At 32.1% G+C, this 19,065-nt stretch overlaps 1 protein-coding gene across 1 annotated transcript in view; it reads left to right on the forward strand.

Annotated features, from left to right (window-relative positions):
- LOC111697120 (mucin-5AC) overlaps window positions 1-19,065 on the forward strand; it is a gene marked incomplete at its 5' end in the record, with an annotated part of 32,375 nt that overhangs the window by 3,994 nt on the left and 9,316 nt on the right. Inside the window, 14 exon segments of the mRNA XM_023467008.1 lie at window positions 1,416-1,516; window positions 4,270-4,342; window positions 6,314-6,370; window positions 6,449-6,498; window positions 7,066-7,135; window positions 10,006-10,104; window positions 10,228-10,329; window positions 11,348-11,611; window positions 12,363-13,271; window positions 13,921-14,272; window positions 14,542-14,891; window positions 15,801-16,173; window positions 16,677-16,760; window positions 18,455-18,514. Coding sequence (XP_023322776.1) covers window positions 1,416-1,516; window positions 4,270-4,342; window positions 6,314-6,370; window positions 6,449-6,498; window positions 7,066-7,135; window positions 10,006-10,104; window positions 10,228-10,329; window positions 11,348-11,611; window positions 12,363-13,271; window positions 13,921-14,272; window positions 14,542-14,891; window positions 15,801-16,173; window positions 16,677-16,760; window positions 18,455-18,514 — 2,944 coding nt within the window.

Raw genomic sequence — 19,065 nt, forward strand, 5'->3', positions numbered from 1 at the left:
TTCCTTCAATTTAGCATTGCATCCCCCCTGTCAGTTACGCATATACGCCTTTTTTGGCGTTTTTATTCAGCGTAAATACTTGAATCTTTATTGTTAAAGAACCTGAAAAAGATTGTTAAAGAAGTTATGTTTGTTTGTTGAATGGTGTGTCTGACAAAATCCTTCAGTTTTACATTTAATAGTTTTATTACTGTTTAAATGTATATAAAAATAGCTGTAATAATTATTTCTGAAAGAGTGTGTTAACATTTATTTTAAAATTTTGGTTTTAAAACAGCGGATTTTCCCTTTATAATTTTTGTTTCATTTTGGAAAAAATAATGCGTAGGTTTTTGTTAAGTATTTTTCGATGATTTAAAAAAAATCTTTTTTAATTTTAATGATTTAAAGAAAATGCATTGCACCTTTTCTACGGAAGGGGGCGTAAATGTGAGGGGGCACATGCCCCCCCTTTAATCCTTAAAGGATTAAGTTTTGTGTATCTTGAAATCAAAGAACAATTTTACTTTTTTCATTTTCATTCGCCATTGAAATACAATTGTGCATACTAAAGTTAATTATCCATAAAGCTTGCTAAACAGGAACTATAAACATTAAACAAGACAAAAATCAAGTTTAACGAATAATTAAAAACTGATTAGATTTGTTTTATTTCTTCTCATTTTTTTCTCCCTCATTCATTTTAAAATGATTTATATTTTAATTTAATTTCAATCACGCATAGTTAGCGTTCGGTCCTTAAACAAGTAAGCCCACTGACACTTTCGAACCCAATTTGGACTTAAACATATTTTTTTGTCGTTATATGCGTGTTAAACGAAAACGTATTAAAAGACAACTCCTTAAGTTTACAATTGAATTATTTGAACGAACACGTGATTAAATTCAAATAGAAGAAACTGAATGCATCTCGCCCTGGTTAGTTCGGGGGTAGCCCCCCCCCCTCAATTGTTTCTTCCCCCCATTGTCTAGAAGAGCATGTTTATGTTGACATTTGATTGTACACTGTTGACATATAGTCGACATGATGACAAATCTATCAATCAAGTTCATCATCATCTCGAGAAATCAGTTTCACAAAATGAATATCGATCAAATTAACCATTTATCTATCTATCTATCTATCTATCTATCTATCTATCTATCTATCTATCTATCTATCTATCTATCTATCTATCTATCTATCTATCTATCTATCTATTTATCTATCTATCTATCTATCTATCTATCTATCTATCTATCTATCTATCTATCTATCTATCTATCTATTAATCTATCTATCTATCTATCTATCTATCTATCTATCTATCTATCTACATATCTATCTATCTATCCATTTATCTATCTTTTCATCTACCAAAAAATCTATTTATCATATTTCTATCTATCTATCTATAATCTATTAATCTTTCTAGATACAACATTGTCTCCTGTATTGGATGGAAGACTATATCTCGGAGATTTAAACGATGGATCGTCTGCTGCGTCTACAGTTTCTGGTCAACTTTATCTTAAGGTTAATTCAATAATGAAAATAATAATAAATTATAAAATAAATAATTATTAGAAATTCAAACGGGTAGATAATGAAGTCATTTAGTGGTAATCCGCCAAATGCACAATTTAAAACATCATTATTTATATTTTACTTTGCCCAGAAGCAAAAACGATAAATTTAATTATTTTTGTAGCAATCCTTTTTTAAAATAAATTTAGCATTTTTTAATGGGTATATTTAAATGTTTCTGAATAGTTCTCTACAGTAGTCTCAACCAAGTACATACTAATGATAATTCTGGATGCAACCACCCCCAACTATTAGCCTTCATAGGACTGTTCCTTTGTGGCTGATTGAGATGTTATCTGATCGTCTTTTGATAGTCACTGCCCTCACCCTTCATGGCTCACTATTTGGCTTATTAATAATCATAGCTCACTGTCTATCTAACTATCCGTTTTATTGAGGGTCACAGCTTACTGTCTACATGGCTCACTATTTGGCTTATTAATAATCATAGCTCACTGCCTATCTAACTATCCGTATTATTAAGGGTCATAGCTAACTGTCTATATGGCTCACTATTTGGCTTATTAATAATCATAGCTCACTGTCTATCTAACTATCAGTATTATTAAGGGTCATAGCTAACTGTCTATATGGCTCACTATTTGGCTTATTAATAATCATAGCTCACTGTCTATCTAACTATCCGTTTTATTGCGGGTCACAGCTCACAGTCTATATGTCTAACTATTTGGCTTATAAATACTCATAGCTCACTGTCTATCTAACTATCCTTATTATTAAGGGTCATAGCTAACTGTCTATATGGCTCACTATTGGGCTTATTAATACTCATAGCTCCCTGTCAGTCTACACTATCGACGATCATAGCTAACTGTCTTTAGGGCTCACTTTTTGGCTTATTAATACTTACGGCACTGTCTATCTAACTATCTGCATTATCGACGATCTTAGCTAACTGTCTTTATGTACGACTATTTGGCTTATTAATGCTTACGGAACTGTCAATCTAACTATCTGCATTACCGACTATCATAGCTAACTGTCTTTCTGGCTCACTATTTGGCTTATTAATACTCAACTATCTAGCTTATTCACAAAAAGACATATGGCCCACTGTCTCTTACACTAATGCCTTTCCAATTCTAGTCTTTGTTCATGTTGTTTTTTCGTTTCATCAAGCAGATTTTTGATATTGCGTACAGTTTGCAAATTATTGTTTCTTATTCATATTTTAAGTTCTAGACTTACAAGCTTCAAATATACGGAATTCATTCAATCAATTTTTGGTAGTTTACGGTTCCCTGCAGCTCTTTACTTTTAGGACTAAAAAAATATTAAAAATTGCACGGGTTAAAATTTAATTTGATGAATGGTATGTATAAAATGTTGTCGTAAAAGTGTAATTCTTTGTGGATAACACTGTCCAATTGTACAATATTTTTTTTACATAAAAAGTGTACAGGAGTTTCTGGGAGCAATATAAACAAATTCACACCAGAAACTGCAGTACACTTTACATGTAAACAAACATATAGAAGTTCCAAGTGTATATTAATTGGTCCCTACTGAGCAAAGAGAATATAATATATATTAGAGGGGAATTTACTAGAAAAAAGTGTAAAACGGCCAATTTGTTGTACTGTTTCCATAATGCAGGTGTACTTCACATATTTATGCAATATAACCTTTTGGGCCCTGGAATATCATTTTATAGAAAATGTAAAATTAAATTTAAAAGAAAACCAAATTATGAAATAGGCTGGTTCCATAATTGACCAATGATCATTTCACATAGACTCTATGCCATTCACTTTACAAACGATGATTTTCCGTTATAACTATAAATCAAATGATGGTTTTTATTCACCTAATTCATTTTAAGGTTTATTTAACAGTTTAAAAAATTCGAAATTGAAATGGATAGTCTAGAGAAAATACTGTGTTAATGTACTCTACTGCATATAATTTGTGAACATTTACATGATTTGTACACTTTGAACTCCCTTTCAGGCTGAAAGGGACTGAAAAAATTCATACCGAGAGATTCTTTAAAGTCCTCTCTAATATATATTCTATTCTCTTTGCTACTGAGTTACCCCGGGTAATATAGTTTTACCATATATAGAGTTTATCCATTTATCAAATAGTTTTTAGTCTATACAGATTCCAGATCAATCCTTCGGAGTCTTTTAATTCATTTGAATTTAATACTTCCACTCATTCTGCGATCCTTCTATGCTTCGATCCTCCAATTCTTCGATCCTTCAATTCTACTATTCTTTAATCATTCAATCCTTCGATCCTCTGATCCTTTGCTTTTTTACTCCTTCAATCCTTTGATCCTTAGATTCTTTGATCCTTTTATCTTACGAATTTTTCAATCCTTTGATTCTTCGATCTTTCGATCTTGTATATTTTGATCCTTTGGTCTTTTAATCCTTTGAACCTTTGATCTTTCGTTCTATTAATCCTTCAATCCTTTGCACCTTCGATCCTTCAAACTTTTGATTATATGATTCTACAATCCTCCGATACTTAAATCTTTCCAGATCTTTCGACCCTTTGGCCCTTTGATCCTCCAATCTTTCGACCCTTTGGCCCTTTGATCCTCCAATCTTTCGACCCTTTGGCCCTTTGATCCTCCAATCTTTCGGCCCTTTGATCCTCCAATCTTTCAATCCTTTGATCCTCCAATCTTTCAATCGTTTGATCCTCCAATCATTTTACCCTTCAATCTTTAGTCCTGTGATTCTACACTACTTCCATACTTCAATCCTCCAATACTTCGATCCTTCGATCCTTCAATCCTTCAGAGTTTCTTTTAAATTAATCCAGTTCAAAGTGAATCAGGTGTCTCGATAGTAAAAGTCAGATTATTCTCCTTCTTTTTCGTATTTTCTATTTTTCATTTTTTAGTTGCGAAGCTTTAATGTATCGAAATAACCCCAGTCACATTCTGGTCCAGACTGTACTCTATCGTCACTATATCTCTATATCTATCCTTACTATATCTTTATATTTTATCTATATCTATCTATCTCTCTATGTATATCAAGGAGTATGGAATAGAAGGGAGATACAACTGACGCGGGCTGCCCTACCATATGATTATACATGCTTTGCAGACAGTACTATATTTGAACAAGAAATATTTGTCTGATGTACAATTACCGCGTATACAATAACCTATTCCATGAATATTTCTTATACAAATAGAGTACCCGCCAGCAAAGCATGTATAATCATATGGTAGGGCGGGCCGCGTCAGTTGTACTTCCCTTCTATTTAATACTTCTTGATGTATATCTATCGTTATATCTGTATACCTAGAAAAATACTAATAAACCTTGATGTGCATTTAATAATTTTTTTGATTCGATTGATAACTGTTTCAAATGTTCATTCCCTAAAAAAAATGTAAATCCTTCCAGAAAAAATAGACCTTTTAACCCTTGGATGTCTGAAGCACTGATAATATCGAGAAAACGTAAAGCCAAATTGTTTAATAAAAAGTTGAGGAAACCCTAAGAAAATCTACGCTAATTTCACGCATTTTCTCGGGTAACAAAGTCTTTGCTTTGAACTAAGGGATATAAACTGAACCCTGCAGTACACCCAAAAATACAGGAATGATTACTATTATCAATAAGTGTACTTATCCATTCATCAATTCATTCATTTATCCATCCTTCCTTCGCTTAAAACTTATAAATCACAATTATTAATCTATTTATAAGTGGGATCCAAAGGTTGCGAACTCTTACGTAAAAAATCTATAAGAATTTTGCAAATTTCTTCTTAAAAAAAGCTAAAAAAAAGTGCTTGTTTAGGTACAAAGTTTGTACGAGGAAGGAAAAATAAAAGTATAAATGAGTTAATGATGTAAAATAATTGTCCAAGGTTTCGCAACACTGTAAAGTCGACCAATGTCTTAAAAATGGATGCAACTTTACCCAGCTGTTTGGACTTTTGTAAAATGATTTTGATTCTTTTTTTTTGGGAAATTCACCAATGAAAACTAAATGAAAACCAAAAAAATACAACCTTTTACATTGTTATTCTTAAATAATAAAAACAAGATTTAAAAAATAAAACATTAGAGGTAGAACGGCCTATTTACTCATATCATATTTCACTAATTCCAATTTATAATAACAAGGCTTTTTGGGGGTCTTCGCGCCCATCTTCTATTTTAAATATGAACATTTTCCCTTTGTAAAACAAAAACAAAAAAGTTCGCAGATTTTATCAAATAAATTTCGTAAATTTTTGAAATTCAATGAAAATTACCCTTCGTTGGAAGCTAATTTTTTTCATTTTGATCATCCTTAAACCTTCCCTCGGGGTCATGTCATACTCATATCCCACACAAAATTTGGACCCGATCGATTGAGCCGTTCTGACGTTTATTGGATGCAAACAAACCAACAAACAGACAGACACACAAAGTATATTATATATATAAAGATATTGATATCCGTGTAAACACATTACTCCCATATCCTTGAAATCCTTGAAATAACCCAAAATGTGTAAAAAATCCTCGAAGCTAAATTCTTCCTTTGATTGACAGATAGAGTTGATTTAAGACAGTTAGAACTCCCCCACAGTATATCTGCAAGGTGTCAAGAAAAAATGAGTTTTCAAAAATATTTAAATTTAAAGATTTTACTATGGTCAAGGCAATACAATCCAATGTAAAATTAGACTGTTTTTTTCATGCTTTTTTTCGGGACCCCCTGTATGAAATGTCAGACTACTTCTATATATATATATATATTTTAGATCTACCCGAGGGGGAAATTATCATCCCGGTTAACCAAGGAGAATCCGGAATACAAGGCAATTATATTTCCTTAATTAAAAAACTATATTTTTTAGAAATGTAATTTTTAAAGTTTCTTAACATGTTAATTTCAGGAGGAGGTCCTAGTCGAGATTTTACGCTCATCCTTCCTAATAATAGACAGGTAGAGACCGATAGACAGGTAGAGACACAGATAGACAGGTAGAGGCCGATAAACAGGTAGAGACACCGATAGACAGGAAGAGACACCAATACAGGTAGAGACAGTTAAACAAATTAAAAAAAATGAATTTAAAGTTATATAAGTAAAAAAATAGATAAATATATAGAGATACATGATGTCTATTTATTTATTGATTTTTAGTAGAAAAATTCAAAAATCCTTTTTTTCATTATCTTAAAAAAATATATGTAGAGATATATATAGATATATATGGAGATAGATAGATTTAAATTTTTTAGTCTTNGCAAAATATTCCACTTGCACTTTTGTATATAAAGTAAAGAAAAGAAAAAAATAAAAGCAAATTTGAAACCAAATCGATCTTATTCTGAGACAGGGTTAACAACAAAAGATGAAACTTCAATGTTGACAAATAATCTTTAAATTTTCGATCGACTTGAGCCAGGAAAACGATGATATCTTTCATATCTTTGATCAGATTAAGGTTTAAGAATTGCCATCATAGATTAAGCTTACAGTCCCTTTAACTTTATAAATTCTTTTCAGGAATCTGATTGGCTGGCGGTGAAAACAGAAGAAACAGGAGAGACCCTGGCTTACCTCACAATAACACAAGGTGATTTCATAGACTTTTTTATTTGACTGAGCTGGGAACTTTTGAATGCAGGTGGATATCGGGATTAATGCTTGATCCACTCTTTTTCATAATCTCCAGATTAAATTATGCTTGTACTCCACTTGGTATTAATCTCGATGATTGATTAACGATTCGAGATTAAGGATATCCCATTCTAAAGTTTTCAGCTCTGGTACTGTTAATGATGCTTAAATTATAATTGTGAACACGACTGAGACTTTTTAATAAAATATTAGGCTGTAGTATAGATCATAACTAATAATTAGGATAAATAAATAAATCTTCTGAAAAAATATCTTGCCTCTTCAGAAATTTTTGTTTACTCTTCCGTACAGGCTTGAACATATACGTCGCTAATCATTCAACTGTATGCCACCATAATCTGAGGGCCCCACGTAGTATACTTGAGCGTTGAAGTATTCAAGCATATGTAATTAAACAAAATTCTTCTTCATTTAAAGTCTATTGGACTAAAAGGGATTGCTTGATTATAAAAATACAAGCCTGGGCCCCATACCATTTACAATCAGCTTTATTTTTTTTGAAAATCTAAAACGATTTTTTATTTTCAATAAGTCTTAATAATGTAAAAAAGGTAAAAGTGTACGTTTCTATAAAATTCTGGGTTTCTTAGCATAGAGTCTCAACAAAGTATCATAATCAAATTGACATTGAGCAAGGGTCATTTTCTGGAGACCTTAACGGGGATTAAGGCAACATCGTAACATTTCCCTTGTCCTGTGTCCACTGGGCAGAAACAGATCTAGAAGAGATCTTAACGCAAAATAAAACAACGGCTGATAAAACAAATTCCTGGGTAGGATGAAGGAGGGTGGATGAGTGGATTCAACTGATTAATATGGGGTCATGCCCTAATACCGCCTGAGTCATTACATCTGCAAACATATTGATGCATCCATGGGTTGTATACTAAAGGTACGGGGTGTAGAGTTTTTGTACATAATATCACATATTTGGACTACTCAGTAACTGCTTTAAGGTAAATAAATAAAAGATATATACAATTCTTCCCTTCTTTGTTATTGTTTTGATAAAACTAGTTCTTGGCACGTCAAATTTGTACACTAACCTTATCCCCCTTACCTTAAATATACATTCCTTGGAAGCATTCCCCCTTACCTTAAATATACATTCCTTGGAAGCATTCCCCCTTACCTTAAATATACATTCCTTGGAAGCATTTAACCAAGCAAGGGCAGAAACTGGTCGAATCATCTCCATGCAGGAACTTTTCATAAAACCTTTCAGACCCTTTTTTATTTTGGAATGTATTCTGTTCGTTTTTTTCTTAAAGGGACTGTAAACGTAATTTTAAGATGGCAATACCCGATTCACAACGGTACCCTTGAAACCTTTATGTGATCAATAATGTGGAAGATATTTCTGTTTTTATAGGTTTAAGAAGGTTTAACTCTGATAATTCCTTTACATATTCCTGGAGTAGGAAAAGTAATTTTTGGAGAGTATCTTCAATTAAAAATAATCAATTTTCTAAATTATAGCAATTCAATATATCTAATTTTGTCTTGATCAGACAAAGCTTTTAAAGGCACCGTTGTGAATCGGGCATTGCCACATTTGCGTGGAGGGTGAATCAAACAGTTGAAATTACACGTACCTCCTCAACTTCTTCCCTTCATTATTGCTTGTCAATAATTTATAAAAATTCCTCATCAAAGAAATTTCTTCTGTTTAAATATTAGGAATCCCATTAACCCCAATAGATACATAGTTGGATCCAGTAAAATATTATTATATTAAATAGCCCAATGAACAAGGAACATAATAGCAATTGTGGAATGTCAGACCAATTTCACTCAAGAAGCTTAATTTTTGATTTGGTAGTAAAACTTTCTAATGTATAAAAACATCAAATAGACACAAATGTCTTATTTGTCGTCTCCAGCGAATGCATAAAATTGCACAAAATGTAAAAACAAAATGTCGAATTTATTAGAAAAAAATCATTCTGAAAAAAATATTGGGATAATTCTTGTAAAGAGCATTAAATTTAAATCTTTTTAATCTGTTGCAATTTCGAGTTTGAAAATTGAAATGTTTTAAGACACCCGCACTCTGCAGTTCACGATCGTTTGTTAGCTTGGATTCAGACAAATTGGGAACCTCGGCCAAATTACAGTTCAGGAAATGCGCAGAACGTTAACCCATAAATCCTCCAGATATATGGATATACTGTTGTATTGCTTCAGCTAATTGATATCCACTGATATACACTGCATCAATACCATAATAAATGAATATCCACGGACAGCTTTTTAATAGCTTGAGTTAATTCATATCAATAGATAAATTGTTTGATGGAGTTTATTGATATCTATGATATATTGTTTGAAAGAGTTTGTTGATATCTATGATATATTGTTTGATAGAGTTTGTTGATTTCCATGATATATTGTTTGATGGAGTTAATTGATATCTATGATATATTGTTTCATGGAGTTTATTGATATCTATGATATATTGTTTGATAGAGTTTGTTGATTTCCATGATATATTGTTTGATAGATATCCATAGATTAATTGTTATATAATTTAATTACTTAATATCCAAAGTTATTTGGTTTGTTTAATGATATACATTTATTTTACACAAAGTAAAAATATTTTTTGAATTATCATTCACAATCAATGCTTAATCTCAATATTTTTTTTAACCTGCAGAGATATCCGCAGTGACTCAAATTAAAAGTGCCTTCAGTGGATATCGGGATCAAGTGATCGGGATTATGAGTATCCAACATCAAAAGTTCCCAACATAAACATAAACATAAACAATACACTTAAAATTAAAAATTATTCTTAAATAGATTCCGAAGAGAATGAGATTGTAAACGTGGATCCAGTGACTATACCTCCTTCAGTGCTGGAGGATTTTCAAGTTATGACTGCAGTACCAAATATAGAAAGTAAACATTTATTTTTGTTTTATAAAAACAATTTCAGAGAAAACAAACAATCTTTCAAGGTTTTTTAGTCTAAAAATAGGAAATTAAGAGTTTTTAATGTTGAAAATTTGAATTTTCTTGTAGGTGTTGAGAGAGAAGAAATGGAAGAAAAAGAAGAAGATATGGCGAAGGATCGAGTGATAACAATAGATATACCCAATCTAGCAGAGCAGCCAAGATCAATCGGTGAGAATTTTAAATAAAAACTTTTAAAATCAGAATGTTTAACTTTTAAAATATTTTATTAGAATTAAAATAATCAACCCAAATCCAAAATGTTGTTGTATCTGCTTTTTTAAGAAGAAACAAGGTTCACATAATTCTCCCTTTCAAAGGTCGTTACACAAGTAGACATGGATTTAAATACATACATAATGGTGAAAATGTTGTATCTGCTTTTTCAAGAAGAAACAAGGTTTACATAATTCTCCCTTTCAAAGGTCGTTACACAAGTAGACATGGATTTAAATACATAATGGCAAAAAAATAAATTAGCAAAAACAAACAAGTAATTTTCGAAAGGATTTGAGTTTTTCCCACACGCTCAAATTTATTAATTCCTATATCTTTGCAACCTGATGGTGTAAACATTTGATATTTCAAACTTAGATTATTTAACCTATCAGAATTAATAGATTCAAATATCTAAGGTCTATGAAATTGAATTACAATTACAAAGGTATATGGATTAAAATTTGAGTTTGTGAAAAAGACTCAATTCCTTAACATGTTAATGGGGATGAAAATAAGAGATAACGAAATATCAGTCGAGACCTTCTTGTTTACTGTAAACAAAATCTTCTTGTTTACTATAAACAAAACCTTCTTGTTTACTATAAACAAAACCTTCTTGTTTTCTATAAACAAAACCTTCTTGTTTTCTATAAACAAAACCTTCTTGTTTACTATAAACAAAACCTTCTTGTTTACTTTAAACAAAACCTTCTTGTTTACTGTAAATAAAACCTTTTTGTTTACTGTAAACAAAACCTTCTTGTTTACTGTAAACAAAACCTTCTTGTTTACTATAAACAAAACCTTCTTGTTTACTGTAAACAATACCTTCTTGTTTACTGTAAACAATACCTTCTTGTTTACTGTAAACAAAACCTTCTTGTTTACTGTAAACAAAACCTTCTTGTTTACTGTAAACAAACCCTCCCCCCTTGTCAAACCTTTTTAATAAAATATCAAATATTTACAGGAAAAGGATTTGGATTCCAAAACAATTTCTTCCCCGAGGAAAGAGGAGAAAAGAAGGAGAAAACAAAAGAGGAAAAAAGAAAAGAAAACGATATCAAGAGGATCAAAGCAGAACTTGACGAAAATGTCGACTTTACCGTGGTTCGAGTTATGTCGAGCATGTCGAGCAACATGGATTCGACAAAGCCTCCGCCAATGACGACAGAGGCTAGCTTAACCGAGGCGACAACTAGCATCACCTCGACAGATGGAAAAATGCTCGAAGGTATTTTGAACCTATCAACGAACTGCATACTCTAATGTTCTTGTCCCTATAATTTTGCAACCTGATGCTGTAAACCATTGATAAACTTGATTATTTGTTCTGGCAAAACTATCATCAATCATCAAGTTGCAAAAATATAAGAATCAGAAAATTAAATGAGAGTAATCAATTCCTTTTTAAATAGGTGTACACATTTAAAGAAATGTATAAAATGAACTCTAATTAGAAAAGGATTTTATGAATAGTATTTTCAATCTTATGTTTTTTTAAATTAAAATCCCTTTCCTAGTCCGGATAAGAGGGGGTTGATTATAACATCTAATATCCCCCCCTTTTTAGCATCATTATATACAATACTAAATCATTTAAAATATAAAAAAACTTTCAACTTTTATGTCAACATTTAAATCCAAATCCAAAAGAGTATTAGACGAAAACAAACAAAAGATAATTTATCTACTCGATATTTTGTTTTAAATTACAGACAGTTTGTTCTAAATTACAAAGAAATTACAATATAATTTAATAATGTGATAAGATATAATGAAAAAATATTATTCCTTCATCTGTGTTTAATGGAAACCCCCTTGTATAATGCATAAACACTGACTTTGATAAGTTTGCATCAATAACATGGAATTGTGTCTGCTCTGGATGAATAAATTAAATTGGCCAATTGGAATTTATTGGAATTTGCATCGTTTTTCAATTTTTCGTCAATTGTCTGATGATTAAATGAATTTGATTGCAGATGAAACGACTGTGGTGAATGGGTTTATCATGGATAAAACGCGACAAGGAAACATTGAAGATATTTCAACCCCGCAGACGGATACACCCGAGCAGATAACAACGATGAAATCTGTAACAGTTGATGATATGTTTGAGAACACATTTACTCACGTTCCACTTGTGGAAGTTCCTCTGGATAATTTGGAGCCAATTCATCTAGGATTCAATCATTCGCTAGCAACCAGTTGGACAGATTCATCAAGCACACCAGCAGTGTCTACAGCAGCAACAGCTACAACTTTTACAGCCATTGGAACAGTATTAGCTGAAGATGCTACCCATTTACCTATTCTAATTAGTTCTGAAACAGCTAATGAGGATTCTTTAACATCTGAAGAAATTACACTAAAAGTAGAAACTGAGAAATCTGAAGAACTTGCTGATGAAGAAGAATCAGAAGCACCTTCTGACCCTGAAGATGAATCAACTGAACCTGGAGATGATACAGAATCAGAGCAACCTGAAGAACTGAATGTATCTGAGAAATCTGAAGAACTCGAAGCGGAGAGAAACAGTGAAGTGGAGGTTGAAGAAGAGAAAGTCAAAGAAGATCTCGAAAGTGAAAATGGAGGAGTGGAAAATGAGAATGAACAAGATAAAAATGAGAATGAACAAGAGAAAAATGAGAATGAACAAGATAAAAATGAGAATGAACAAGAGGAAAATGAGAATGAACAAGATGAAAATGAGAATGACAAGAGATTGAATCTGTTTAAACCAAGCAGAAATAGAATCTCATTATTCAATAGGAACAAGAATAAGCTTGATGAGGATGAACAAGACGAACAGGAAGAAGTAAACATCAGAAAATTTCCATTCCGGCCCCGACTCAATCTCACCAGAAAAAATCCGAGTTCAACAATAAATGGTATGATTTATGAAGTAAAACAAAGATTATATCCCTATAATTTTTTAAAGATATGAAGAGTTTGTGTCACTTTCCATACAATTACAGCACTTTTCTATTATTATAAAGGAAATGAGTTTTTGCCACAAACTCTAATTTTTCAATCTCTATATCTTTTCAACCCAATGTCGTAGACCTCTGGTATGTCAAAATATAAATTCTGTTAGCTCAAATTGTCTAAACTCGAAATATCAAAGGTATACACAATCAGTTTGCAAAGATATAAGGGTTACAATTAAGATGGCAAAATTAAGTTTCTTTGAAATTTTTATGAAAGTTAAACTGTTACTGATGCTAAAATACTTCAAAATCTTGTACTACAGTTTTGTAAACACAGTTGTCAAAGGAAATGAAATGAGCCTTTGCCACAAATGAAAATTTTCTAACCTGTTCAACCTGTTGGAGTAAACCTTTGATATTTCAAATAAAGACTAAATTTGATCTCACAGAATTCATATTTTGAAATATCAAAGGTTATTGACATCGATAAAAGGATTAGAAAATCAGAGTTTGTGACAAAAACTCAGTTACTTAATTTTGTTTTTGTCCTTTCATGCCTAGATTTGTCGTGAATTCAATGTCCATTTCTTGATATTTTTCCTGTTTTCAGATGTCCGATCAACAACTCCTAGAATCCCGAGATTCACTGTCCCCACCAGACTCCCCTTTTCCTCAACCCTTTCTCCACCCCTGGAGGATGAAGATAATACCCCTGAGACAGGTTTCACAACCCCCAGTTCTCCTCGTGATCATGTTTCCAGTCTAAGAGAACGGTTTAAAGACCGGAGCTCAGCTTTCAGAGATAGATTCTCAGAACGCAAAACTCAGTCCGACAGAAATGAAAATAGTGAAGCGGAGCAGGAGGAGAAATCGGAGCAGGAGGAGAAAGCGGAGCAGGAGGAGAAAGTGGAGCAGGAGGAGAAAGCAGATCACGAGGAAGTGAAGGAGGAGGAAGAACAAAGGTAAGTGACTTTATATATACACTATCAATAGAGTTGATCAAACATCACTTTGAGGTATTTTAGGGGGCAAGTGTGAAAGGTAATCAATTTTCAAAAAGTGTTATAAACAATTATCTTTTCCATGTAATCCTATTCACAATCTAAAATAGAAAACAAGCAGTTTTTGACTGTGCACAGAGTAGTGGTTGTCAAAATCTTTCTTAATAGAAGGAGCACTTAAAATTAAGTTGGCACTGATTAATAGATATGTTTAATCTGCTCTGTTTTAGCACTGACGATCCTTTAACGCTCCTTTCATCCTCAACCCCCTCCTCAACCCTGTCCTCAACCCCATCCTCTAGACCTTTTTCTTTTCCTTCCCGATCCTCATTATTTTCCTCCTCTTTTTCCCTGGAGGATATTGAGGTGACAACCTCAGTACCTAGAGATATATCTTCGGGTCCATTGATACCTGGAACAACCCGGTCAAGTGAGTTGACATCTGTAGCAGCTGATCCTAGCGAGATAAGACTTGGAATAAATGATCCTAGTGAGCTGGGGCCTGGAGCTGAAGAGTTGGGTTCTACTATACCTCCTAGAGAGCCTCCACAACGAACAACTCCGACTCCTGAAGACTTAGGAAAGCAAATCTTGAAGTTAAAAACATAAAAAAAAATAATTTCTAGTTTCGAAGTATTTGTGAATTACTACCCTGGGACCGAATTAAGCAAATTTGTGAGGTCGTTCAATTACATATATACTGGCAGTTCAAATCCTGAACCACTGATTCAAATCCTTATGAATCTTTAACTTTAAATCAGTGATTCAATTTTAAAATTTTAAAACATCTCTTTGTGAGCAATCAACGATCAAAATCATAATCAATTAATAACTTAATTTCAAGTGACCCTCTATGCAAAGATGGCAATGCCCAATTTACAGCAGTATCCTTAAAAACTTTGTCTCATCAAGAATTATTTGCTGTTTTTATTCAAAAGTGACAATTGTACATTATTTGCTTTTAAGAAACAAAAGAGAAAATATCAGGATTAAACAATTTTCTGTGATGACTACATTTTTGATCAGATTAAGATTTCAAGGGTTCCTTTGTAAATCGGGATCTGCCAGGGTCACTTAAATTCACATCTACAATCCCTTTAACAAGACGTTCAAATTTAACAAATAACAAAATAACATGGATCTAAAAATTATTTTTAAAAAGCATCATGAGGAATACTTTAATCATTTTAACTTTGTTTGGGATCCATATTTTACCCTTTAGTTAATCATAGTTTCTTTTTCTGTTTTATGCCGACCTATCCACACCCATCCCCTGATTAATAGAAGCTTGTCTCATCATCACATAACAATTTGTGACGAATTAAAGGTTTCGAGCCCCACCCTGATAACCTTCCTTTTTATCATGCATGCATACATATATATATATATATATATATATATACTTACTGCCAATCACTGAGATTTGCTATCCCATCCTTTTCGATAATGTCTTCTGATCATAAATCAAGATTTGTAATATTTGGTTCAGGTGTTTCAAACTTTCAGCTTCTTCTTTCAGCTTTAACAACTGAACCTACTCCTAGGGATACAACAATATCCAGAGTTTCCTTTGAAAATATCCCTAGAGATACCTCAATATCCAGTATAGAAACCAACCCCAGTGCTACTTCGATATCCAGTACTGAACAAATTTCCAGTGACATAACAACACCCACAGTATCAATTAACAGTGCTGACACTGAATCTGATACTACAGATGTATCTATCCTTCCTTCTGATGAAGAAGCTACAATATCTCCTGATGATATCTCTCAAGATATTAACACTGAGAATGATATAAATCCAACAGCAAAAAGAAAATCTCTTTTCAATCTGAGAAAACGTCCTAATTTTAGACCAAGGTATATAAAGGGACTATAAGCGTAATTTCAAGTGGATCTCCATCCAAAGATGGCAAAGCACCATTCACAACGATACCCTTACAAGCTTTTTCTGATGAAGTCTGAATTAGATATCAATATTTATAATTTTGAAAACTGATTATTTTCAATTGTGTGTAAACTACAAAAATGATATTACTTCTGCAGGAAAATGTTTGTATTTTATTTTATTAAATTATTGGAAGAAAACACTTTTCAAGTTAGAAAAACGGTAATGTCTTCCACATTATTCAGATAAATGTTTTAAGAATACTGCTGTCAATCGGACATTGTCATCTTTGCATAAAGGGTCACTTGAAAACGCGTACAGTCCCTTTAAACGTCATGCCAATTGGACAAATTTTTCGGAAAAATACAAAAAAATCTGCTTTTAAAAAGAAAAGACACAAGAAACCATAAACAAATTTTTTAAAATGTCAGAAAAATTGGAAAATAAAATTTAAATAAAGGAAATTATTTTTTAGAAGACCTGAACTGGGCCGGGGACAAACAGTGGAGAATACTGCTACCACGCCAATAATACGTAATCTCAAGGATCTGTTTAATAGGTTAGATTTTAGTTCATAATAGGCTTGCTAGGTGTTCAATAGGTTAGATTTTAGTTCATAATAGGCTCGCTAGGTGTTTAATAGGTTAGATTTTATTTTATAATAGGCTTGCTAGGTGTTTAATTGGTTAGATTTTATTTTATAATAGGCTTGCTAGGTGTTCAATAGGTTAGATTTTAGTTAATAATGTGCTCGCTAGGTGTTCAATAGGTTAGATTTTAGTTAACAATGTGCTCGCTAGGTGTTCAATAGATTAGATTTTAGTTAATAATCTGCTCGCTAGGGTACACTGTAAACAAGAACAGTTATAAACTTAACTTTAGTTAAAGATTGTATACATTCGATCCTGATTCAAAATACCGGCACCCTTCAAACCTTTGTCTGATTATTTTCATTTGAAGTTTTTCTTATATTGCGGGTTTCTGCAACAAAGGACATAAAAGAAAATTTGCAGAATTTAACTCCTTTAAAGTTAAAATAACTACAAATATCTTACTCATTGTTTTCCAGATCCAAGGATATCATTATAGATCAGACATTTTAAACTTTAAATGAAACATCACTTCAAATTCCGTCGTATAGTCACTTTAAGCGTCCCCTATTGTCACTTAAGTAAATATAACTACAGATTTCTTAGAAGTGCTGCAACTATCCAGCAATCATTAGCTCATCCTAGTTATAATTAAATAGATTAAACAATTAAATAATTCTAACAATTGATCATCTTAGTTCGGATTGCATACTACTGGAATTCGGCTTCATAATACTTCTAACATTTACTTAATTACTCTCCCCCCTCCCTCCATCTCACATCTAATGCTCTGCCCCCCTCCCTCTCACATCTAAGCGGCGGCTTAAATTTGAGCCGCCGCTCAAATATGGTTAGTTTCACTTTAAATTGTATTCAATGTTTCAAGATTTAAGCCGGCGCTTAAATGAAACCGGTTTTTGGCGGATTTAAGACGCGGCTTAAATTAATTAAATTCGGACACATCTCACTTTATATTTATTTTTAACCTAATAATAAATTATCTACTTTATAAAACATCAAATATACTTTCAAATGTTGGTTGAATGTCGTCTCAATGTTCCACAGTTTTCTGGTTCTCACCACACTATATTATATATGTTTAATAATCTGATGTTGTCTGATTCCTTCTGTATCTAAATTATATCCATTTATGGTTGTGTCGGGTATAAACCAAATCTTCCTTCAAGCAATTATATTCTGACATTCATTAACTATCTATCTATCAGTCTATCTAGCCATCTATCTTGCTAATTATCTATCTATCTATCTATCTATCTATCTATCTATCTGTCTATCTAGCCATCTATCTTGCTAATTATCTATATATCTATCTATCTATCTATCTATCTATCTGTCTGTCTATCTAGCCATCTATCTTGCTAATTATCTATATATATATCTATCTATCTATCTATCTATCTGTCTATCTAGCCATCTATCTTGCTAATTATCTATATATCTATCTATCTATCTATCTATCTGTCTATCTATNTTGTCTAGTTGTCTAGTTATCTAGTTGTCTAGTTGTCTAGTTGTCTATTTATTTAGTTATCTGCTATCGATTCATCTCTTCAGCTTTTTGTGAATCTGTTTATTCATTTATCTATTTATCTATTTATTTATTTATTTATTTATTTATTTATCTATAAATGTATTTATCTAGACGAAGATCAACAACAACTAAACCAGTTGAAGACGACACTACCGAGTTTGTTCCCTCCAGGTAAATTTAAAACGAGGGGGGGAAGGATTATGAAAGGTGGAATGGCAACATCATTTTTCCATCCGAGCCCCAATTTCCTCATTTTCTTGAATTAGAAATCCATGTTTATCATTTTGAATATTGCTTTTTTCAATTTTGGTTTTTCTACAAAAAAGACATACCGCAATGCGCATGGAAACCCATGGAGCCATTATCAGACAATTATCTTCCACGATTACTTAAACAAAGGTTTCAATTAATGTCGTTCTAAATCGGAAATAAGAAGTTCACTTAAAAGTACAGTCCCTTTAAACAATTAATGCAGTTTCAAATGCATTGTCTTGTATTTTCTAAACAAAACTTTCTAAATAAAATTAAAATCCTAATTGTTAAAGATTCTCAGCTCGGTTAAAAAATCATCGGAAATTTATGTTAATTTGTCAGTCCCCTCTTTTCTCTTACACAGGCATTATTTTTTTTTTCACAAAGATTATTTAAAAATTAAAATCATTAGTATTTGTCAGAAAAAAAGGGGGGGGGGGTCATTTATCGTATACCTTCTGAGATTAAAG

The sequence above is a fragment of the Eurytemora carolleeae genome, unplaced genomic scaffold (assembly GCF_000591075.1).
Source record: "Eurytemora carolleeae unplaced genomic scaffold, Eaff_2.0 scaffold201, whole genome shotgun sequence".
NCBI lineage: Eukaryota > Metazoa > Arthropoda > Copepoda > Calanoida > Temoridae > Eurytemora > Eurytemora carolleeae.